We start from the raw sequence: 24,684 nt of genomic DNA on the forward strand, positions 1-24,684 counted from the left end.
AAAAGAAAAAAAAGTTCTACAGACTGAAGGTAGTTCCAAATATGAATCTATCAAATACTCTTGGGAGACGATCTTAAAGAACAAAATCCCAGAAGAATGCCAAATCCATGCTATCGGAGACAATGGCTTTCCTCTTACCCTGTCTTCAGTTAGCAAAGTGCCAGCACGTGGGAGGTGTTACACATAGACACACACACCTCACACACACACACCCCGTCTGAATGAATAAATACACAGTTTATTTAGATGTTGAATTTCTAGACATGTTTTAAAATCATTGTTTTAGCATCTTTTCTTTAGCTAACAAATATTTTATCTAAAATCAGTGCATGGAGGAGAAAAGTTTAAAATCAGTAGTGGGTTTCCAAGTACTAACTTCTATAATATGTTTTCTTTTTAAAAGATCACGAGCCAAGAGGCAAAATGGGGGATGAAATGACGCCAGCGGCCGCGCAGCCGGCAGCAGAGCGCGGGGAGAGCTGGGAAGGAGACCAGGGAACCCACGTCCTCCGTCGCTCACGGTCTCCGACGCAACTCAGTCCTCACTAGGAACTGAGACGTGCGAGTCTCCTCTTCCCTCCCAGCTCAGTGCCTGTCACCTTGACGGTGGTGGCCGAGGGGCACTGGCTGACGAGGGAGAGGGAGACAGCAGCTGGCCTCTGCCCCCGATTCCTGCGTGCGGCGCCTGCCTGTGACTCTCCAATCAGAGGGCGAGGAACGGACTGCTCGCCTCTTGCCCCCGAACAAGGTCACGATATTCCTTCATTACCGTGCTGAGCACACGAGTGGTCAGGTACAAGCTAATTTCTAATCAGCAACCAAAGACAAGGGTCCTAAGTTCTAAGGAATGAAAAATTTAGTGTATATTTACTTCTGATGGGTCTCAGGTCAAGGCAGGAGCACGATATTTAAACAAACCTAAACAGAAACATAGAAAACTTCATTTCTTCGATTTCTAGAAATAGAGCAAATCAGACACACAACTAGGGTAATCAGATATTTTGCTGTCCAAACTGGGATACTTTTGAGAGTACAGTTATTTGAGGGTGATGATTGTTCTAGGAAAGAATGATCACGTCAAGACAACAGACATGACGGGGGCGTCCTGGGTAAATGACCCTCTCATGTTCACACAACCCTTCTCCAATGTTTGTAGTCTATTTTTGTTTGTTTTCTATTAACTACATAACATTCGGCCGGGACTCGATACTGAACACTGATCACGACAGTCTCGTTCTCCTGAGAAGCCGTTTCCTAAGCAACGAGGCAGACTCCCAACCCTCCTCGCCAAACGTTACAATTTTGTAGCAGAAACTGTGTTTAGCGGATCTGAGAAGCGTCTGTTGTAATTTCTTCGACCCGCCCCCCCCCCCAAAAAAAAACCAACAATGATTTAAATTACTTGAGATCCACTTATTCGGTTTACTTTCCAAAAGAGTAACGTCAGAAGTTGGTACTGTATCTTGTTCATAAAACAAACTTCCAAAAATGATAAACCCCAATAATTTACGAGCCTAGGTTCATGGCATGTTTTTAAAACCTTTGTATTAACCATGAGGTTCTCACAAATACATCACCACAAAATATTTTAGAAAAGCCAAATTCAATTGCCAAAATAAAACCGTCTCATCCGGGGGCAGGTCCGGGGCGTCCCCGGAGGGAGGGGCGTCGCGGGCAGGAGGCGGGGCCGGGGCTCAGTTCCGGAAGAGCAGCATCCGCTCGGAGCACCGCTGCCCCACGAGCCGCCCGTACTGCAGCACCACGGCCTCCTCGGCCGGGTCCCTCTGATGCTTCTTGTAGGCGCCGTAGGGCAGGATGGCTTTCTTGTAGAGGACCTGCAAGCGGTCGGGGTCCTTGCTGCGGCCTTCGTCCACTGCAGTAACAAAGAAAATATTCATTAAGAAAGCCACACGTCCGGCCGCTTCTCATTTTCGAATGTAAAACTGTTTTAATTTGCGGGGCGCCTGGAAGGCTCGGTCGGTTGGGCATCTGACTTCAGCTCAGGTCATGATCTCACGGTTTGTGGGTTCGAGTAGGGCTCTGGGCTGATAGCTCGGAGCCTGGACCCTGCTTCGGATTCTGTGTCTCCCTGTCTGTCTGCTCCTCTCCCACTCGTGCTCTCTCTTTTAAAATTAAGTATTAAAAAATAAAAACAATAAAAATATTTGATTTGAATAATTATGTGTTAAGATGTGCTCCTTGAGCCAAACGTTTAAATGAGGGCGTGTGCGGCATGAACGTGAAGATGAACCTGAGGATGTGAAGTATGCTAATAAATAAATGCCCTGATGAAAGGAAATAAATTCCTTCCCTAAGAAAGCTGTAACATCAGAAAGAGAATTGTATGCAATTTAACAACCGGCCCTCAACACATTATTTTCTCTTAATGGGAAAGTTTACAGCTCTCCAGCGTCTTTCCTGGGTCTGAACTGAACTGACCTTGCCTCTCTCCACGTCAAGGTTGTCTGCAGCCCAGCAGCTGGGCTGACTCGAGCCAACAGCTCAGGGCCCTGGGTGTGCGGTTCCAGGGGCAGCGAGCAGATTCCAGCCTTCGTGGAGGATGCCGTGGGGGTGGTCGGGGTATGTTGCTTCTCGTGGAAACAAAGCTTTTTTCCCCCGCACGAGACACGGATTGCCCTAAGGAAAGCCTGTCTCCCAGCCTCTCCTGGTTGGGCAGGGCCTCGTGACCAAACTGGCCAATGGCTAGGAGCAGGAGTTTTATGGCAGTTTCTAGAAATCCTTGAAAAGAACAGCTGGTCTTGTGCCCTCTCCCTCTTACTGTTCAGCCCTTCCTTGATTGTGCTGTGCTGCCCACATCCTAAACTGCACGGCAGGAGCGCCAACCTCTCTCCTTCTGAGCTGGAGCCTGTGAGATCGCTCTTAGGTCGACAGAAACTAAAGCAAGAAGGAGCTCGGGTACCAGAGGGCCCCGCGGGGTAAGACAGCCATGGCAGCCCTGGACTGCCGATGTCAAGAATTTCATAGAAAAAAAGAAACTCCCTTCTTTTGGCCAATTTACTCTAGGTCTCAAGGCAGCTGCTCCTAATTCCAGTGGACACAGGGACCAACCTGACGGCATCTACTACAATGTACGATGTCTTCTGTCCTGGACTCCGCCAGGCCACTTCTAAGAACCACCCTATGGCTACGGTTCTCAACTCTAAGTACATACTGGGATCATTTGTGGAACTTTAAAAACATTCCAAAGCTTGGAACCCATCCCCAGAGATCCTGATTTCGACACTGGTCTGAATAAAGACTGAGTACCTGAGCATTGGTATTTTCTCCTTTTATAGTTTATTTATTTGAGAGAAAGAGGAGGGGGAGGGGAAGAGGGAGGGAGGGGGAGGGGAAGAGGGAGGGAGGGGGAGGGGAAGAGGGAGGGAGGGGGAGGGGAAGAGGGAGGGAGGGGGAGGGGGAGAGGGAGGGAGGGGGGGAGGGGGGGGGGGGGGGGGGGGGGGGGGGGGGGGGGGGGGGGGGGGGGGGGGGGGGGGGGGGGGGGGGGGGGGGGGGGGGGGGGGGGGGGGGGGGGGGAGAGAGAGAGAGAGAGAGAGAGAGAGAGAGAGAGAGAGAGAGAGAGAGAGAGAGAGAGAGACCGACCGACCAAGCAGGCTCCATGCTGTCAGTGCAGAGCCCGATGTGGGGCTCGATTTCATGAACCACGAGATCATGACCTGAGCCCAAACCAAGAGTCGGACGCTGAACCGACTGAGCCATCCAAGAGCCCTGGTATTTTTTCAAGCCTTTTAAAATGGGTTGAGAAGTACTGTTGTAGAAACATGCACACGCCAGTATTCATATATGTGCATAAGGCTGTCTACAGGAACATTCTGAAATACTGAAAAGCTGGAAATCCAGATGTTCATCCAGGGAAAACTGGCTAAACATGGTAAGGTGTGTCCGCGTAATAAACTGTTACATAGCTATCAAAAGGACAAAGGAAGAGAGATTAAGTGGGAAATAAAAAAGAAGGCACAGTGTAAACAACTGTTCTTTTTATCACAAGCCTACTATATGCCCAGAAAACGTCTGGGCAAATATACATCGACCTTTGAACAGTACGTCTCTGTTCCCTTTGCCCAGAGCCAACCCTTCTCTCCCCAGGAGAAACACGGCTCTCCCTTGCTTCGTCAGATTACTTAAATGTTGGTCCTCAGAGGCCCTTCCCTGCTCTCCACTAGCTCCCTTCCTCGCGCCGGCCACCACCGACGTGTGTACTTCTTCAGTGCCTGTTTCCTTTTCCGCTGGGAAGTCCGTCGGGAATACAAACCAGATAAAGAACTGGGGCTGTGTGGCCCGCGCACACTCCTCCATGTCTAGTTCAAGGCCTGACCAGAGGTGCACCACACACACCTGTGATGGCACCGAGTCTCTCTCGGGACGTGGTGTTACAGGAGCCCTTTTCAGCGTGGGAATTACACGCACACACTTTCTGGATTTCCTATAATTGGCATAAGGCTTTTATAATTTAAAAAGTTATTTTTAAGGTTGATGTAGGCACCTTGTTTTGCTAAATGTGGGTCTCCTGAACATGACAAGTGGAAATGCTGGTTTCCTTTTCTAGGAATCAAAAGGAGTGTTTCAGAAGATTTCTCAGGGTCTTGCAACTATAACGTCTTCAAAGTCAAATCACAAAACTCATAACAGTTTTCACAACAAGAGTTGTTTTCTGGATGCCAACCTCACACAAGGCTCTATATTTTTGAATATCTGAATTCAATCACATCCCTTTTTATTGCGTAATGGAAGCAACAATTCAATGTTTATTCTTCCTCAACTGATGCTGTTTCCTCTGCTGGGTATTCTAATCACCCAAGATCAGTTCTAGATGAGACAGAAGTAACACTATTCTTCCAATATCTAAAAGAGAAAGATCCCATTTTACAGGCTGGCTGATCTCAATCACCAGAAAGTGACAGCGTTAGGGCATTCCAAAATTGACTGCATTCTACACCTGTTTAGAAATTCGTCCTGGGACAGGAGAAACTTAAGAGAGGACCAGAAGGGAGGGGAAGGGGAAAAAACAGTTAAGGAGAGGGAGGAAGGCAAACCATAAGAGACTTAAATGCTGAGAACAAACTGAGGGTTGATGGGGAAGGGGGAGAGGGGGAAATGGGTGATGGGCATGGAGGAGGGCACTTGTTGGCATGAGCGCTGGGTGTTTTATGGAAACCAACTTGACAATAAACTATAAAAAAAAACACTGGTCCTAGGGAGATGCAAGGATGCAAGACAGTCATGTACTATTACCCCCAAAGGATTCCACTTCGTCAGGGAAGGCGTTGGTCCACTGAAAACCTAGCCTGGAAGGCACGCAGGCACACAGAGACAGGAAACACCAGGCTGCCAGCCAGAGGGTCCTCACCTCCGGAGGAGCGAGTGCTAGTGCAGTGTTCGATTTCCGCTTTAGCTGGGACACATTCTGAGATTGAGGTGGAGGAGGACAGACTCTGGCAGGGGACGGGATCCACGCCCTGCGTGCACCTGTCTGCCCTCGCCACTCCTCCTGCATGGCTCTGTGCTGCGGGAGGCCGAGCAGGAGGGCACGCAGCCAGAGTTGCTCCCCAAAACCTCTCCTCTTTCTTCCTCGGCTCTGCGTTTTTGGTTGCAGCCCCAGCTGCTCTTGAACTTGTCAAGGTCCCAGCTTACTGGCAGCCCTGATGTGGCCCAGGAGTGGCGGCAGCTCGCAGCCACTGCTCATTCTGGAGCCACTCTGTGCCCTGCCTGGATCAGGGGACCCTGTTAGCACCACAGCCCTGCATTCAGTGTTCTCTGCTCTAAGTATCTGCGAGGTTCTGGTGCTCCCGGCTGAACACGCCAACTTCCAGACACATGTTCTTAGCAAACTGCTTTGTCCAGCTGAGGCAGAAAATCCACATACTTTAACACAATGAAATATTTAACATTTACTAGGTTTCCACACCCCTTAGCAGGCTGAGTGACAAGCAAGGAAAAGGCAGCAACCTGGTTCCCTGATGTCAATTTCAGGCATTTTATTTGTTTGCATGTCTGTTTATTTATTTTGAGAGAGCACAAGCAGGGAAGGGGCAGAGAGAGGATGAGGCAGAATCCCAAGCGGGCTTATGCCATCAGTGCAGAGCCCGATGTGGGGCTCAAACTCACAAACTATGAGACCATGACCTGAGAGGGGGTCAAGCGTTGGGACACGTAACCAATGGAGACATCCAGGCGTCCCAATTTTGGGCATTTTAATGTTCACATACTCCAACACAGAAAGCTAACTCCATCACCTGGCTATACATGTAGCAGGAAGAAGGTAGATTCAAGTATGTTTAGAGTCTAATTACAAATAGAAAACTCATAAAGATCACTGAGAAGAGCAAAAGAGAGCAAGAACACTGGCAAAATTGTACGAAATCTTAATCTAAAACCTTACATTTTTTAAAACTTTTTTTTTATGTTTTTAATTTATTTTTGAAAGACAGAGAGAGAGAGCACAAGCAGGGGAGGATCAGAGAGAGAGAGGGAGTCACAGAATTCAAAGCAGGTTCCAGGCTCTGGCCCCTAAAACCTTGAATTTTTAAAGTTGGAATTTTAAATCATGTCTGATGAGGGACCGAAGCAGAAAAATGTTCACCTTTAGCCCAGAAGACTGACCTACGGCCTGCATGTCCCGATACGGGTCACGTACGTGCTGGCTGCTACGTTCCCAAAGGGTCGCATGAGTGCCTGAGCGTCTCCCGATAGCTAATATCGAGCTGAATGACAAGGCACCAGAGAAATCCTGTGAGAAAGTTCAAGACATTTATGATCTACTCCCTGCATATCCCCCTCTCCCTTGACCACTGGGCATATAACCACCAGCTCTTCTTGCCTGTCGGCCCTGGCCCCATGCTATAATAAAAGCCCCTTTTTGCACCAAAAACGTCTCAAGAATTCTTTCTTGACCACTCATTCATGGCCCCACATCACGTCTATTTTTGTAAAATGATATGTAACCATTTAAACATTTACCCTAAAACATTTTAGGACACACACACTTTAAGATCCAAATTAATGGAACAGTCTAGCAAATAAAAACGCAAGATCTGATATGCCGTCATCTTATTTTATCTAGAACGAATGCCACTCTAATTTTTATTCTGTGCTAATATGACACATAAAAATAAAAATAGGAGATTAGGAAAACCCCCACCATTATGTAGAATTTATATCAACTATTTTTTTAAGTATTTATTTTTGAGAGAGAGAGAGACAGAGCACTAGTGGGAGGAGGGTCAGAGAGAGAGGGAGACACAGAATCCTAAGCAGGCTCTAGGCTCTGAGTTGTCAGCACAGCTCGGGGCTCGAACGCACACGGACTGTGAGATCATGACCTGAGCTGATGTCAGACACCCGACAAAGCCACTGGCTCAGTAAAGGGAGTGCAGGGCCACGGGCCACAGGGCATCAGTAAGAGAAACTAAGGAAAGATACACTTTTATAAATTTTTAAATACCTGGTATTTCTGTAACTTGAACTCAATAAATTCTTTAGGAATTAGTCATCAACAAAATTACAAATACTCAAACACATTAATTTTTAAATTTTTAGTCTTTTAAAAAATCATTGAAGTTATGCAAATTGCACTACGAAGCATTTACCCAGAAAGTACAAAAATATAGATTCAAAGGGGTCCACGCACCCTGATAGCAGCATTGTCTGCCAAACACTAGCCAAATTATAGAAAGAGCCCATGTCCATCCGCTGATAAAGGAAGTGTGGTGTGTGCATATATATGTCTACATATTAGAATATCACTCAGCCCTCAAAAAGAATGAAATCTTGCCATTTGCAATGACATGGATGGGGCTGGAGTGTATTATGTTAAGTGAAATAAGAGAAAGACAAATACCATATGATTTCAACTGATATCTGGTAATTTAAGAAATAAAACAGGTGAACATAGGAGAAGGGGAAAAAAACGAGAGGCACGCAAACTGTATGAGACTCCTAACAACAGAACAAACTGAGGGCTGCTAGAGGCAAGACTGGTGGGGGGATGGGCCAGATGGGTGCCAGGCAGTAAGGAGGGCACTGGCTATGCTGAGTACGGGGTGTTCTATGTAACTGAGGAGTCACTGAACTCTACTCCTGAAACTAATATGACACTCTGTGTTGACTAACTAGGATTTAGATAAAAACTTTAAAGAAAGCAATGCTTGGAAAAACTCAGATAATCTAGAAACAAATAGTGTGATGGCCCCACACAAAACCTTCTCTCCCATTCTCCTCTTTCCCTCAGCAAACTTCCATCCACGTTGCCAGGGTTTAACAATGTCAGAGGACGCATTTAAATATTAGGGGTTTCAGATCACATTCTATCCATACCTTCACTGAAGACCGGAAAGTCAGATCAATCCCCCGTTCAGTCGATGTACTGTGTTAAACTTCAGAAACTGCCGATTATCGTTACAGCAAAAATGTACCACTTTCCTCGGCTTAACAATCGGCGGCGTCACTATCACCTGTTGCACTTGCGTGAAGGCTGATTCTGACTCGGAGCACATTTTACATTACTAGTATTAAAGCCAACTTAAAACTGAAACAAGAGGTATTCTGCCAGATTCTTAAAACACTGAAAATGAGTTACGATTTATTTATTAAAATAAAAAGAGCACCGCATTCCCCAATCCTCACAAACCGCCTTGCGACCACCCTGACTCGCACGCCTGCGACGCGCCATCAGAGCCGGCGGACAAAGCCCCACGTAGCTATCCCCACGTGGCACCACGGCCTCTTCTTGAGCGGACTCCAAAACGGCCAGAAAATTAAGCCACTCTGAGATTCAAGAGCATCTGCCACCTCATCCGAGAGGGCTGCCAGCCTGCTGACTGGTCTTAGAAATGCATGCCAACAGTTTCTCTTCTGCCCTTTCTTTCTCTAATGTATCACAATTTTGTAAGATAAAAACCAAAGGCAATCCTGCAAACTCTGAGATGAGCATCTGATCAGTGGCGTTGCAAATATGCTGTTAAATCTACGATGTTTTAATCTTCAAGGAAAACTTGTTGTGATGGGCGATGATTGATTTTTCCCCAGCTTTCCATTCGCAGGAGATGAACTGCACATCACAGGTGCTTTGCAAGGAGAAGAATCTAGAGATCACAGCTTTACTTCTTCTTGTGGGGATTGAACTCATCCGCTATTCTCATAACGTCTAGGCTTCCTGGAAAATGATGAAACAGTCTATTTTCTTAACTTCATGATTTATTGGTACAGCATTATTTCATAAACACGAAAATAAGTTACATCTTTATAGTTTCTCAGGAAGATGGCTGGATAGATGGCAAACATGCCACGTGAATGAGGCTAAATATAGTTGAGTAAAACTGTGATGTGACACGAAGAATGTGAAATTGTGAAGAAAGGCATGAAAGAATCCAACTCTGAAACTAAACTCAACCCTGGGAAGTTCACTATCAAGTATGATTTAGAACATCTTTACGTGACAAGAGGTATTAACACATGTTCTGATCACCGTGGGGAAGGCAGGGATCTGTGAAAGGCAGATTTCAGTGTGGGTAGCAAAGGGTAGGGCAAGGGAACCCACGGTACGCAGGAGAGAAATGAACTCTGCTCAGCAGCGAATTCGTCAAGTTCACTTGGTGGGAGGCTCAAAAAATTGCTTTGGGAACCCAAAATCAAGGAGAATTACATACTTTCACAATCTAGAAGGAATAATGTTGCTAGTCATTTCACTTGGAGTATTCTTTCGGACAAAATGAAAACAAATCTGAACTTCGCCTATGTAAAACGCCATGTAATAGTAGTGTTATTGACATACAATTCCCCTGTGGTTCATCCATTGAAACCGTATGATTCAATGGCCTTTAGTGGATTCACAGATGTGTGCAGCCATCACAACAAGCAATTTTAGAGCATTTTCAGCATCCCAGATAGAAACCCGGTACCTACTAACAGCCGCTCCCCACCCTCCTCAACTTCCCCGGCCCCAGGCGGTACCGGTCTGTTTCCGGTCTCCACACGCAGTCTTTTGTGACAGACTCCTTTCACTTAGCACGGTGGTTCCTCCTTCGACAGCATATGATTGCAGTTCATTCCTTTTTATTGCCAAATAATATGCCACTGTATGGACACACTGCTCCTTACTTACCCAGTCGATGGACATATGGGTTACTTACACTTTTAAACTATTATGAATAATGTTACGAACATTCAGAACAAAGTTTTTGTGTGTTTTCACTTCTCTTAGATACATACCTAGTAGTGAAACTGCTGGGTCATAGGAAAACTCCACATCGAACCTATTGAAGAAATGCTAGACTGTTCTCCAAAGTGGCTGCACCATTTTATATTCTATCAGCAGTGTGTAAAGCTTCTGATTTTTTCACATCCTCATCAACACTCACTATCTCTTTTATTATGGCCACTCTGAGTGGGAATGAAGTAGTATCTTACTATGGTTTTAGTTTGCATTTCTCTGATGGCTAATGATGTTTAGTTTCTTTTTATGTGCTTGTTGGCCATTCATAGGTTTTCTTGAAGGAAGGTATACTCACGTCATTTGCCCGTTTTTAAACTGAGCTTTTTATGGAGTTTTAAGAGTTGTTTAATGGAGAAAGAGAACCCCAAGTAGGTTCCATGCTGACACGTGGCTCCAAATCACCAACTGTGAGATCATGATAAGTCAAAATCAAGAGCCAGCTGCTTACAGACTGAGCCACCCAGGCGCCCCTAGCTTTTTTTTTTTTTTAATCAGTAGCTTTAAATTCCACATGTGACAGTACATTAAAATTATTACCATGATAACAGGTAATCTCACTGGTAAACTCACTGATAGGTAACCCCACTGGGTCACAAAGCCGTTTAAAATGAAAGCTAGCCAGAAAACTAACTTCCAATGACTGAACTTGATACTGAGTTAACTTTGATTCTTTCCAAGGGAACTGAGCTAGACATTTTCAAAAGTGCTTTCAAATGGCAAAACCTTTGAGAATTTCCAGCGGCAAAAAAATTAAATCCAAAATTACAGTCTTTTTACCTTAGGGGCAAATATAAATTCATTTTTCTTTGCCAAAGCTATGCCAGTCTCTCAAATAAAACACATTACAAGTAGTAAGCTAAATTCTAGCACACCGGTTCTCGACGTTGGCTGCACACTAGCATCCCATGGGAGTCACAGGCAATGCTGACGCTCAGGACGCTCCATGGGGCCATCGGAGTCCCTGGGAGTGGGGCCCCCAGGTCACGAGACAGAAGCACCCCATCATGTAGTCAGACACGTAGGGTGTCTTAAAAACATCCTGGCACATGAATCTAAGGGTGCGTTAATTTCTTGCCATTGCCTTTAAAAATCGTGCTCCAAGACAGAGAAATTACCAAGACAAATGAACAAAAAGCAAATGCATGACAAAAACCAAAACCCAAAGCAGGGAATTCCGGCCACATTCATGTGGCCATTTTGCATTTCTGCTCCCATTAAAGCTTCAGGATGGAGAGAGTGACACTCAGGTGTGCCTTAGCAATAGTGCAAATAAGAACACACAAAATAACTTATCTTTTTATATCTTCTACAATAATGTTGTGATCACTATTTTTGTATTAGAAGGAAGTAGACTTCCACTTAGTTTGCAAAGTGACTCTTAATTCCACTTAACTGCCACTTTAATTGGGTAAAGTGACAAACACAAACCCAATATATTAACAGAGATGAGAGAAGAGACAGAGAGATTGACTACTGATACTTCCTTAAAAGTCAACTTAAGACCATGACAACATTAGGAGTAAGGGTCAGGACTGGTGTGTTTTTACTGTCACGGCTTTAGGATTTTGAAGTCTGGTTTTCTTTTGGATTTTTTAAACCTAAAACTGGTTGTTATAATCTCTCGGGAAGTTAGTAAAGTAGTATTAGTGATACAAAATAAACCTTTTACAAAACTTGGATCAGATTTTATCAGATTTGATTTTTTTACCAGGTAGCAAACTAGATTTTCTCAATTACTCATTTGCTGCATATTAACTACCAGTAGCATGTTGACTGTTTAATGTTTTAAGAACATGTCTCATGTTCTTCATAATATAGTTGTCAATGTGCAGCTAAAACAGGAGTCATAGTTTACACATTCCTAACTAGTTCTTTAGACATTTTTTTTCCACAGAGAAAGAGAGAGAACACGCATGAGTAAGGGAGAGGAGAAGAAGGTGGGAGAAATCTTAATCAGGCTCCACACCCAGGACGGAGCCCCACACGGGGCTCGATCTCCCCACCATAAGATATGACCTGAGCTGAAATCAAGAATCAGATGCTTAACCAGTTGAGCCACCCAGCTGTCCTTGCCTTTTTTAAAAAATTAAGACAAGACAGGAGGGCTTCCACTTCCATCACGATGAGGTACACCTACTTTCCCCCACTGCCCCACTGAGGAGGGCAGAAAACCCTGGACATTATATATAAAACATAAGAAGACACTACATGAGCCCAGTAGGGGCTCTGAGGCCTGAGGAGCGATAAGGTGGTGGGTGTCCGGGGCTTTCTTTCTGCCTCATGTATTCCAGAGGGGGTCCTGGAAAAGCTGGCGACCCTGAAAAGCCAATACACAGAGATAAAAAAAAGTAAGAAAAACAAGAAAAATCTTCTTACTCTAACCAAAGGTCCAGGAAAGCAGCAGCCCAGTTAGAAAGACAACTTCCTGAGAATAATCTCAAAAAGCATATACTGCCCCAACTCACTCAATATGAAACAATGTAAATAGCCCTATAACTAGTGAAGAAATTGAATTTGTAATTAATTTCCAAAAATTGGGCCCGAATGGTCTCACTGGAGAATTCTACCCAACGTTTAAAAAAGAATTAATACAGTGACTCTATGTAATCTCTTTCAGAAAATGAAAGCAGGAACCTAAATTAGACAAAGCACAAGAAAAGAAAATTGCAAACCAGTGCTCCTTATGAATATGGATGCAAAAATCCTTTACGAGATGTTAGCAAACAAGAATTCAGCAGTCGCATTTACCCAGGTATGCAAGGCTGATGCAGTATTTGGAAGCTAATCCATATAATCTACCATATTAACAGTTTAGAGAAAATAATCACACAATCACATCAAAAGATGCAGAAAATATAGCTGGGGATCCAACAACTAACCATGCATGTTAAAAACTCTCAGAAAACTAGGATTGGAGGGGGATTTCTTCAACTTGAAAAAGAATGAACACTTTCCCTCTAAGATCAGAAACAAGGCAAGGATGTCTGCTCTCACTATTTTTACTCAAAATAATGCTGGAAGTTGCCAATGTAATAAGGCAAAAAAAGGGAATGAAGATGCACCGAGATAGGAAAAGAAGAAATAAAATTGTCCCTATTTGCATATAACATAACCATCTATGCAGAAAATCTCAAAGATGCTATAAAACAAATCCTCCTAGAAATCCAAGTGAGCCCACAAAGTCACAGGATAAAGATCAACAAACAATAATCAAATGAACTACAAATCACATACCTGCCTAGGGATTACTATCTGGGATATAAAGAACTCCTAACACTCAACAACAAAAATCCCAAAATAAGTTGATTCAAAAACAGGCAAAAGAGATGAATACACATTTCTCCAAAGAAGACATACAGGTGGCCAATGAGCACATGGAAAGAAGCTCAACGTCCCTCATCATTAGAGAAATGCAAATAGAAACCACAATAAAATAAACACTTCCCACCAGGATGGCTATTGTCAAAAACCTGGAACACAGCCAGTGTGGAGAGGATGTGGGGGAACTGGGGCCCTCGCATACACTGCTGGGAATATAAAATGGTGTGGTCACGGGGGAAACAGTGCGGTGGTTCCTCAAAAAATTAGAATTAGAAATCCCATATAATCCAGCAATTCCATTTCTGGACACAGACCCCAAACAGCAGCAATGAGAGTTTCAAAGAGATATTTGGAGGCCCATGTTCACAGCAGCATTATTTACAACAGCCAAAAGGTACCCATGAATGGGTGAATGGATAAACAAAATAGGGCGTATACATACAATGGAATGTTATTCAACCTTAGAGAGAAGTGAAATTCTAATATCTGCTACAACATGAATGAACCCTGAAGGCACAGTCACGGGAAGGACAAATGATGTATGATACCACTCCCACGAAGGACTTAATAGTCAAGTGTATAGAGACAGCAAGTAGAGTTATGGGTGCCCAGAGCTAGGGGAGAAAGGAACGGAAGTTAGTGTTGAATGTGTACAGAGTTTCGATAAAGAATGATGAAGAGAGTTCTGGAGACGGATGGTGGTGAAACCGCACAACGTGAATGTACTTAACACCACTGAACTATATACTAAAAAATGGTTAAAATGGTGAATTTTATGTTGTGTATATTTTGCCACAACCGAAACAAATATTTTATTTTTAAATGTCTTTTTATTTATTTTTGAGATACAGAGAGAGAGAGAGAGAGTGCAAGCAGGGGAGGGTCAGAGAGAGAGGGAGACACAGAATCAGAAGCAGCCTCCAGGCGATGAGCTGTCAGCACAGAGCCCGATGCGGGGCTCAAGCCCACAAAAGGTGAGATCATGACCTGAGCCACCCAGATGCCCCCGAAACAAATATTTTAAAAGGCCTACTGTATTTCAATAAACTAACAATAAACATGGGGAAATTATGAAATATAAAAAACCCACACCATTTATAATTACTTGGAAAAATATTTACCCGTAAACCTACAAGAAGAGGCATAAGGCTTGAACGCTGACACCCACACCATGCTGATGGAAGAGATCAAAGATCTAAATGAATGGACAGAACAGATGGTCCATTTCATGGACTGAAAGACTTCGGATAAAAATATTAATTCTCGCCAAGCTGATACACAGATGTAATACAGTTCCTAACAAGATCCTAGTATTTTTATGGATATAGGCAAGATTATTCTAAAATATATGCAGAAGAACCAAGAGAGCTGAAACAATTCTGAAAAAGAATAAGGGGGAAGAACAATTATTCTCCCGAACTTCGGGACTTGTTACATAGTTTCGGTAATCAGGACCATCGGGGCGGGCGCCTGGATGGCGCGGCTGGCTGAGCATCTGACTTCAGCTCAGGTTATGATCTCATGGTTGGTGGATTCGAGCCCCATGTTGGGCTTTGAATGGACAGCGTGGAGCCTGCTTCGAATTCTCTGTCTCCCTCTCTCTGCCCCACCCCACTCATCATTGTCAAAAAATGAACATTAAAAAAAAAAAGACTGTGTAGCATTTACACAGGTAGGCATACAGATCTGTAGGACACAACAGAGAATCCAGACCCAGCCCCACACAAGTATGGCCAACTGATTTTTGACAAAAATGCAAAAGCCATTCAGTGGAGGAAGAGCCTTTCCAACAAATGGTTTTGGAGCAACTGGATAGATATCCATAGCCAAAAAACTAAATCTTGATCTAAACTGCGTATCTCAAACAAAAATGAACTCAGAATGAATCACAGACTTAAATGCTACATGTGAAAGTATAAAACTAACCTAGGTCTTACTGTAGAGTTCTTAGACATGAAACCAATAGCATGATTCATAAGAGAAAAACCTTATAAATTGGACAGTATTAAAATTAAAAACCTGGGGCACGTGGGTGGCTCAGTTGGTTAAGCGTCCAGCTTCGGCTCAGGTCATGATCTCACAGGGTTCATGGGCTCAAGCCCCGCGTCGGGCTCTGTGCTGACTGCTCAGAGCCTGGAGCCTGCTTCCCATCCTTCTGGCAAACTCCCTGAGGGTGGGAAGCAAATCTCGTACTTAGCCTCAAGGCCCAGGCACCCATTCCCTAGATGGTGCAGACACAAAGACAGCAGGCGCAGTGCCGAGTAGGCACCCAGTAAATGCTGTGGTTCACGGTGCTGATCGCAGACTCCAGATGAGCAACAGAAGACACATCTTCAGAGCAACTAACCAGCTTTTATCAGCTTTCTTGTTAATTAGTACCTCATGTTTATTCCTCAATGTCTGAATTCTCAAAGTAAATCATTCCTGGGTTATTTTGTTTTGGAATATGTAATAAATATTGAAATCAATGAGGTCACAATTGCTTTTTTTTGTTTTGTTTTGTTTTTTTTCACAATTGCTTTAAGTTGTGTTCTGCTTCATCTGTTTTTAGAAGAATGGCATCTGACATCTTCATAAAACTCCTGTTAATTAGCCACAATAAAATGTAAGGAAATGATGCTAACTGTAAATAATCCGTCAAACACGACCTAAGCCATCTGGAATGAAAAGGCTGTGTCTAACGCTTCACGTCCTAGACCAGTGTGTGTCTGCTTCTCCAGAGAGACCAAGAATTTTAGAAACAAAGACACAGCGTGGAGAATACCCATGCTCCAGATCTTTTATGAACCGGCAGGGCTCAACCGATGATTTGTGTGGAGAGAGGAATCTGGGCTCAAACACAGCAGTGAACCACAGCCAAAGTCAAATGCTCGAGCGGCATTTATGGACACTTGTGAGGCAGCCGTGAGCTAGGAATTATTGAGAGGCTGTTCAAAGGCCCTGTTGGTTGTTGGTCCCCAATCCAGTGAGGATAATCGCTGAGTGTGTTTTGATTCTAGCTCTGGATGCTAGATTGGAGACCACAACCCAAACTGGAGAAAGGGCAAACTCCTTTCTCCAAGGTGATAAAAAAAAAAAAAAATCAACCAAAGAAGCTTTGCCGTATTTCCTTCCGTATTATCCTCTTGCTCACAGGAAGAAAAGTTTTTTTCTTTCACCCTGTACTGTTATGTGGGTTTTGCTGTTTTCATCTTCTTAGGTCCTTCTATCCCTGCCTTGGGTTGCCAGTCCGTGGATTGTTCCAAGTTCTTCCAGAGTTTCTGCTGTGCTTTCATCCATCCACATTTGCATACGCTGACTCAAATCTCCCCAAATGATTTAAAGCTCTTGGTTTTCATTTTCATTACAGCGTACTGAAAGGTCTGCTCTGAAGTAAAATGTTTTAACAATGAAAAGGTGTGTGATGGGCACTATAATAAGAACATTCAAACCCCTTTCTTGTCATTAAATAAGCTAATGGGTAACCAATTCAGTGAAGGCAAAGTCTTACCATCCATCTGCAGAACTTCTGGATAAGAGTTCTCCTTTGTTCCAGGCCACCCCAGGGACTCTCCCGTGTCCTTCGTCAGCTCTGATGGCACGGGGACACAGAAACTGAATTTTTGTCTCTGTGTTGCTCAGCTACATGATTTATTCACGAGTCCCCAAAACTTGAGAAGCTCTAAAGTAAATTCCAGTTTAAGTTTAAAATAAATCTTTACGAACTCTTCCTATATCTCAAGTATTTCGTTCTAAGACTTGAACCCATTGTAGAACTTTTAAAAACAACAATGTAAGAGGACAGAATCAGAGGCCTTTGATAGAACTGTGGTGCTCAGTCCTCTGAGTCCAAGCAGGTTTCTGTTACGTGTTTTTAAAAAAAATCTCGGCCCTTTAAAGTATTCTGAAAAACAAAATAGAGTATTGTGACTAAAAACGAATAAAGCACTGTATTCTAGTTCATACACACTGCTTTCTCTTTGGAAACCAATTTGTTTTAAAAAATACATTTGACCCTTGAACAGACAAGTCTGAGCTGCGTGGATCAATGTACATGCAGACTTTTATTTTGATAAACACAGTGCACGACTGTAAATTTATTTTCTCTTCCTTATGATTTTCTTAAAAATTTTTTTTCTAGCTGACTTTATTGTAAGAATATAGTACACATTACATAGAAAATACCAATTATGTGTTAACTGACCATTTATGTCATTGGTAAGCCTTCTGGTCAACAGGAGGCTCTTACTAAGTTTTGGGTGAGCCAAAAGTTACATGATTTTCAACTGGATGGAGGTGGGTACTCCTAACTCCTGTACTTTCAGAAGGGTCAACTCTATTTTCAGAAGTGGGCAGTTATGAAAGAAAGGACTACAGTTTGTAGTTAAAGCCAGGTCTCTGGTCCCAAAGCAAACCCCAGCACCATCGGCAAGTTCAGAAAGTGCAAATACACTAAATGGTCCCTTCTGATTTGCCTTGCTTTCTTGAATGCAGTTTGAGTGCTTTAAGAAAACATGTTCAAAAATATTAATTTTAAAAATGACAATATAACACAGTAGCTGGTTATCTATATTGCAAAACAGCTTTTGTTTTGTCAAAGGATTTGCAGTAATGGATTTAACAACAGGGTGTTTTTGTTTTGCTTTTTAGAGAGAGAGAGGGAGTGTGTGTGTGGGTGTGCACGCGCTTGCACACACGTGCTAGAGTACGAGTAGGGGAGGAACAGAGAGAAAATTGCAAGCAGACTTCACGATGTCAGTGTAGAGCCTGATGTGGGGCTGGAACTCATGAACCTCGAGATCATGATCTGAGCCCAAATCAAGAGTTGGACACTTAACTGACTGAGCCACCCAGGCGCCCCAACAAAGTGTTTTTTAAGAGACATTAAAAATAGAGCTCAATTTATAATTGTTAGATCCTGTTTGACTTTTCTGAAAACATTATCTTATAGAACAAGGATTATGCAAATTTAGCGAACTAGCTCAGATACACGTCTTTACATTTATTTAGTCAGGAGATCACAGCATCTCCCCCTCCTTCCCCATACCCTCTAACTACATGAACTGGAAAGACCTTTTTTTTGGGGGGGTTTAATTCAGTTTTGAGGAATCTCCTGGCACTCCTTGGTGTGTCAAAGCTCCCACAAGAACACTAACTCGCTTCAGACAGAGAAGGCCCATGTAGAAGCAGGTGGAGAAAGAGCTGAGGACAAAGTTCAAAGGGCACGAGCGCTCCGAGCCACCTGCACCCCCAGCCTCCACAAGCCACTGTCATTCTTACACCTGGCTCCTTGGAAGAGGGACATCTTTACGAAGGGACTGTAACTTAGCTCTGAATGTGACATCAGGACTCAGAGTTCCTGACGCCAAGGCTCAGTAAACTCTGCTGCTGTCCGCTCAAAGAATGGTCTGTGCAACTTAACACTAAGCAAAATAGAAATTAAAAGAGGAAAACACAGGAGATATTGATTTAAATTTCCCCTAACGTACTCAAATCGTGTTTACTTTGAGTAAAATATGTTTTAAAGGGCACCTTTGCATCAATAACATCAATGGACCCAGTATTTCAATCCAGAGTTTGCCAAACGAGATAAGCTTCTAAGGTCTGATCTTTCTCCAAAGGCAGACACATCTGGAGAATCCAGACACTTGGTAGACAAAGACAGGTATGTTAGTTTTTTTAAATTTATTTTTGAGAGAGAAAGAGAGAGACACACACACGGCATGAGCAGGGGAGGGTCAGAGAGAGAGTGAAACACAGAAACCAAAGACAGGCTCCAGGCTCTGAGCTGTCAGCACAGAGCCCGACGTAGGGCTCAAACCCATGAACTTCGAGATAATGACCTGAGCCGAAGCCAGACGCATAACCGACTGAGCCACCCAGGGGCCCCAAAGACAGTTACGTTATAAACAAAAGTGAGGAGATCTTTTATAAATCAGGCACACAACTGTGTAGTTTGCTAAGATACATGATAAACAAAAATATTTTGTGATACCATAGACTACAATTTTGTTTAGTTTTATACAGTCTTCAGTTAACTATCTAGTTAGGCCATAATCTTAAGAATACTTAAGTAAAATTACAAACGGAGGCCCCAGGAAGGAAACTATAGAAGTATTAGAATCCTGACCAAGATGGACAGTAGGCTGCTTACCGGAACATAAGCTCTGTGCTACCGTCCTTAATCCAAATCCGCCACAGCAGAGGAGGGAGGGAGGAACCAAGCTGTCACCAATGTACCGGTGACGTTTCTTCCCAAAGCCCATACATGTGTGCATACACAAGAATGAAACAAAAATGAAAAACATGTGCCAAGCTGCTATCTTAGTTACTAATATCACCGGAATTAAAAAACAGAGAGGCCTGTCAGCAACAGACAGGGAAAGCCTGGAGATGTGCTGTTAAATACAAACCAGTTCAAACTTGTACCATTTTTTCTTGGCTGTAGTCCAGTTCTTGTCTATGGCCAAAACCTTCCTCAGGCTTTTGATGAATGGGCCCATTATTTCACTCACGCAAATTTTATCAGATAGGCTCAAAGTATCTGATCTAGAGCCCCCACCCAAAGCTGTCTAGGCTAGTCACTGGTCATCAAATAGGCCCACTAGGGGCTGCAACGTAGCTGCACGGGGCACATTCCTGGTCTGGCCTCAGCTTTCGGGGCCCGGGAGCGCTGGTTGTGCACACCACATACGGACGATATCCACCGCTCAGCAAAGGGCTCTCAGTAACTACAACTGTGAGATGTCTAGAGAGTAACTTAAATTGGTCAGTCCACTCGCCCAACCCAACCTCTTTCTACTACCAGTCGGTTGTTTGCCTCATGAATACGGAGTCAGAGGTAACAGCAGTGGTCACTGAGGTGAATGTGAGCCGGTGTGAGGATGAATTCAGATTATAAATGCTAAGTGTTGAGAACAGGTGGACCAACAAATCATTCGTCACGACAACCACTTCTACCATGACTTCATCGAAACAGAGGTAGAGCAAAGGTGCCGTGAGACCAGAGCTTGCCCCCGTCCTCGTCTCTCGATTCCAGAACAAATTCAAAAGTACTGAGCACATTCCACGAGCAAAGAGGCGTGCTGGTCAGCACAGCTCTGTTTCTGCTGTGTTTGTGAGAAACGTGCAGATGTGCACGGCGCGCGCTGGAAAATCCATTTCTTACAGTGGACGGTACTCAAGAGTTTGGAAAACACTTTCCTAAAGACCTGGCCTCATATGAAGCTCCAGCTTGAATCTTCTGATCTTAAAAGTGAGAAGACGGAAGGTGGTGAAAGGGTGGAAAACGCTACAGTGTATATATGATGCATATTGCTTGGTGCTTCAGAATCATATACGTTTTATTTGTGGAATGCATTCTACTTTTTGAGTAGTGTGATCCTCACAAAAAGCCTTAAACATTTGGAGGTCATAAAACATACTAGAATCCTTTTCTCAGGGGTTGAGTTTTATAAGTTCTTTACATATTTTGGATGTTAACCCTTTATCAGATATGTCAATCTTTTCCCATTCTCATTCCATAGGTTCTCTTTTAGTTTTGTTGTTTCCTTTGCTATAAAGAAGCTTTTCATTTATATGAAATTCCAATAGATTATTTTTGCTTTTGTTTCCCTGGCCTCAGGAGCTATATCTAGAAGAAAGTTGCTATAACCAATGTCCAAGAGCTTACTGCCAATGTTCTCTTCTAGGATTTTTATGGTTGTAGGTCTCACATTTAGGATTTTAATCCATTTTGCATTTATTTTTGTGTATGCTGGTGAGAAAGCAAACTGGTGCAGACACTTTGGAGGACACTACGGAGGTTCCTCAAGAAGTGAAACATAGAACTACCCTCTGATCCAGCAACTGCACTGCTGGTATTTACTTAAAGAATACAAAAGTACTAATTCAAAGGGATACATGGACCCTGATGTTTACAGAAGCATTATCTACAATAGCCAAATTAGGGAAACAGCCCAAGTGTCCACCAGCTGATGAATGGATCAAGAAGATGTGGTATATATATGCACTGGAATATTAGCCATAAAAAAGAATGAAATCCTGTCATGTGCAATGACATGGATGGAGCTAGAAAGTATTACATTAAGCAAAAAAAGTCAGAGAAAGACAAATACCATATGGTTTCATTCATATGAGGAATTTAAGAAACAAAACAAATAAGCAAAGGGGAAAATAAGAGAGAGGCAAACCAAGAAACAGACTCTACACTATAAAGAACAAACTGATGATGACGAGAGGAGAGGTTGGGGGAGGTGGGAACGGGAACAGGTGACGGGGACCCAGGTCTCCACTTGGTACGATGAGCACCGGGTGATGTACGGAGGTGCCCAGTCACCGCACTGCACTCCCCTAACTAGTAGTACACTGTATGTTCACTAATTGGAATTTAAATAAAAACCTTAAAAAGTTTAAAAAAAAATTCCTTAACTTCATGTAGTCTGAATGTCCCACTTCACAGATGATGAAACTGAGGCTGAGGAACTTGTGACCTGCCTAAAGTCACAAAGCTAATGAATGTGTGGCAGAACCAGAGCCACTGTCTTCGTATTTCTACTTGGAACACTGCCACTTGGCGTTCACGCTCCAGCCACCTGCTACTGTACAGGAGTGATGGTTAAGTATTAAGTATAGACTGATTTTGGAAGTTGTGAATAAATCATCAGAAAATGCTATGAAAGATACTAAAAATTCCACTGAATATATCTACCATTCAATTCATAATTTGAGCGATCCTAAGAGCACGACAATGTGGTCAGTGTGTTGGCCAATATGACAATCCCATCAGTTCAACCATCTTTAGAGTTAGTTAGGAATCAGTGACATATCTTAAGACCTAACTGCAATGCACATTCCAGTCAAGACATAAATTTTTGGGCTCAAGGAATGCAAGCTGCAGTCAGCAGACCGTATGATTAGGTAAGGACACACGTGGTCATGGGCTACGCATCCACCTCTTTGAGATACGAAGCCACTGAAGAGGCACCGTAAACAGGCTCTGGTTTGTCTTGCAACCTGGACAAACTGAATTAAAAAGGAAAATGTTTGACAGGCACCTGGGTGGCTCAGTTGGTTAACCATCCAACTTTGGCTCAGGTCATGATGTTACGGTTTGTGAGTTCGAGCCCTGTGATGGGCTCTGTGTGGACAGCTCGGAGCCTGGAGCGTGCTTCAGATTCGTGTCTCCCTCTCTCTCTGACCCTCCCCAACTCATGCTCTCTCAAAAATAAACATGAAAAAAATTTTAAAGAGAAGGAAAATGTTTGACAATAAATACTATGGCATTAATAATGGTGTTGAGGGGGGACCTGGGTGGCTCAGTTGGTGAAGCGTCCAACTTTGGCTCAGGTCATGATCTCACGTTGCGTGAGCTGGAGGCCCACATCAGGTTCTGGGCTGACAACATGGAACCCGCTTCCGATCCTCTGTCCCCTCTCTTTCTGTCCCTCCCCCACCTGCACATACATTCTTTCTCTCAAAAATAAATAAAATTAAAATAATAATAATAATGATGATGTTGAGGAATCTGAGCATATTTGTTATTCTCGGTACTCACGATGTTTGATGTTGGACTGAACCGGGTCCATCAGAACAGTAAGTAGACCACTCTCGTGACTTCATCTGCCATCTTAATAAAAGCTAGGTCCTCAGTCCATGATTTTGGCAAATCTCTCCACTGTTTATGCCTCTGAACAATGCTTTGTAGTTTCGAGTGTAGCAGTCTTGATAAATAAATATCTAAGTATTGAATATTCTTTTATGCTATAGTAAGTAGATTTTTTAAAAATTAATTTTCTAATTACTGCTTTGATCTTTATATATTGACCTTGCATCTTTTACCTTACTAAATTACTAGCTCCAGTAGTTGGTTAGTACACTTCTGAAAATTTTCTACATAAACAATAATTTCTGTATCCATCAGGAAATGCATAAATAATTGATTTAGACCTGTGATTTCTAAATTAAGTAAAAATTTTTCATTACATCTTTAAATTTATTAGATTTATAAGAGTACTGTATCAGACAATTGAATTAAGAGGGAAACTGAGTACATTACATTTATAAAAGAAGTTTAAAAATGTTCAAAGAAATTTAATTAGCATTTTACAAATGCAATCAAGTGTTATTCAAAAGCCCAGGAAGGGGCGCCTGGCGGCTCAGTCAGCCTAAGCACCCGACTCTTGGTTTCGCTTCAGGTCATGATCTCGTGGTTTTGTGAGTGTGAGTCTTGCTCCACTGGGACCCTGCTCAGGATCCTCTCTCTCCCTCTCTCTCTGCCCCTCCCCCACCCCCCACTGTCTCTGTCTCTCTCTCAAAATACATAAATAAGCTTAAAAGGGTTTAATTATTAAAAAATAACCCCTTAAAAGAATGATTGCCAAAATTTGCAAAACTTGCACACTGAAAATAAGACTTATAATCTGAGTTTAACTGCCTCAAGAGGAAACAGATGTTACTTTAGTAGACTATCACTATAATGAATAACAACTTCTGAAATTAAAGTGAACCTTGGCATTACCTTTCCTGCAAACAAAAATCATGCTTCCAGGCACTTAAAACTTCATATCCAAAGTTAATTCCAGTATATCCGCACATCTGAAAACCTAATACATAAATCTTCAAAAGTTGAGACAAACAAACATATCTTCAAAAATTGCAAACTGTCATTTTTTAGTGGGTTGTGAAATCAATTGAGTGGGTCAAGAGTGTCATTTTTGGGGGCCCCTGGGTGGCTCAGTCAGTTAAGCATCCACCTCTGGATCAGGTCATGATCCCGCAGTTTGTGAATTTGAGCCCCGTGACAGGCTCTGTGCTGACAGCTCAGAGCCTGGAGCCTGCTTCGGATTCTGTCTGCCTCTCCGTCTGCCCCTCCCCTGCTTGTGCAGTCTCTCTCTCTCAAAAAATAAACAAACATTAAAAATTTTTTAAAACAGACTCATTTTTTTATAAAATAGTAAAGAAAATGAAGTGTATCATGTCTAAGGAGGATAAATACTATTTCATGAACCTTTGGTTTCAAATCTATACATAAAGACACAATACTTGTAAACCCGCATGAGCACCGCGTACTAGCTGGAGATAAAAATGTCATTGTTTTCTAAGAGTTGCAGAAAAAAACAAAGACAGATGCCCTCGAGACCACTGTCTACACAAAA

General features: G+C 43.0%; 1 protein-coding gene across 5 annotated transcripts in view; it reads right to left on the minus strand.

The window, feature by feature from the left end:
- Window positions 1-216: 216 nt before the first annotated feature.
- ATE1 (arginyltransferase 1) overlaps window positions 217-24,684 on the minus strand; it is a 144,572-nt gene continuing 120,104 nt past the window's right edge. For 4 of the 5 annotated variants that reach the window (XM_029932708.1, XM_029932711.1, XM_029932712.1 and 1 more), the window contains one exon: window positions 1,613-1,873. In XM_029932708.1, the coding sequence (XP_029788568.1) occupies window positions 1,695-1,873 (179 nt within the window). In that variant the 3' untranslated portion in view covers window positions 1,613-1,694. Of the gene's footprint in view, window positions 1,874-24,684 lie in introns of all 5 variants that reach the window. The other variant, XM_029932709.1, reaches the window with a different exon arrangement.

Source organism: Suricata suricatta, chromosome 2 (assembly GCF_006229205.1).
Source record: "Suricata suricatta isolate VVHF042 chromosome 2, meerkat_22Aug2017_6uvM2_HiC, whole genome shotgun sequence".
Classification (NCBI taxonomy): domain Eukaryota; kingdom Metazoa; phylum Chordata; class Mammalia; order Carnivora; family Herpestidae; genus Suricata; species Suricata suricatta.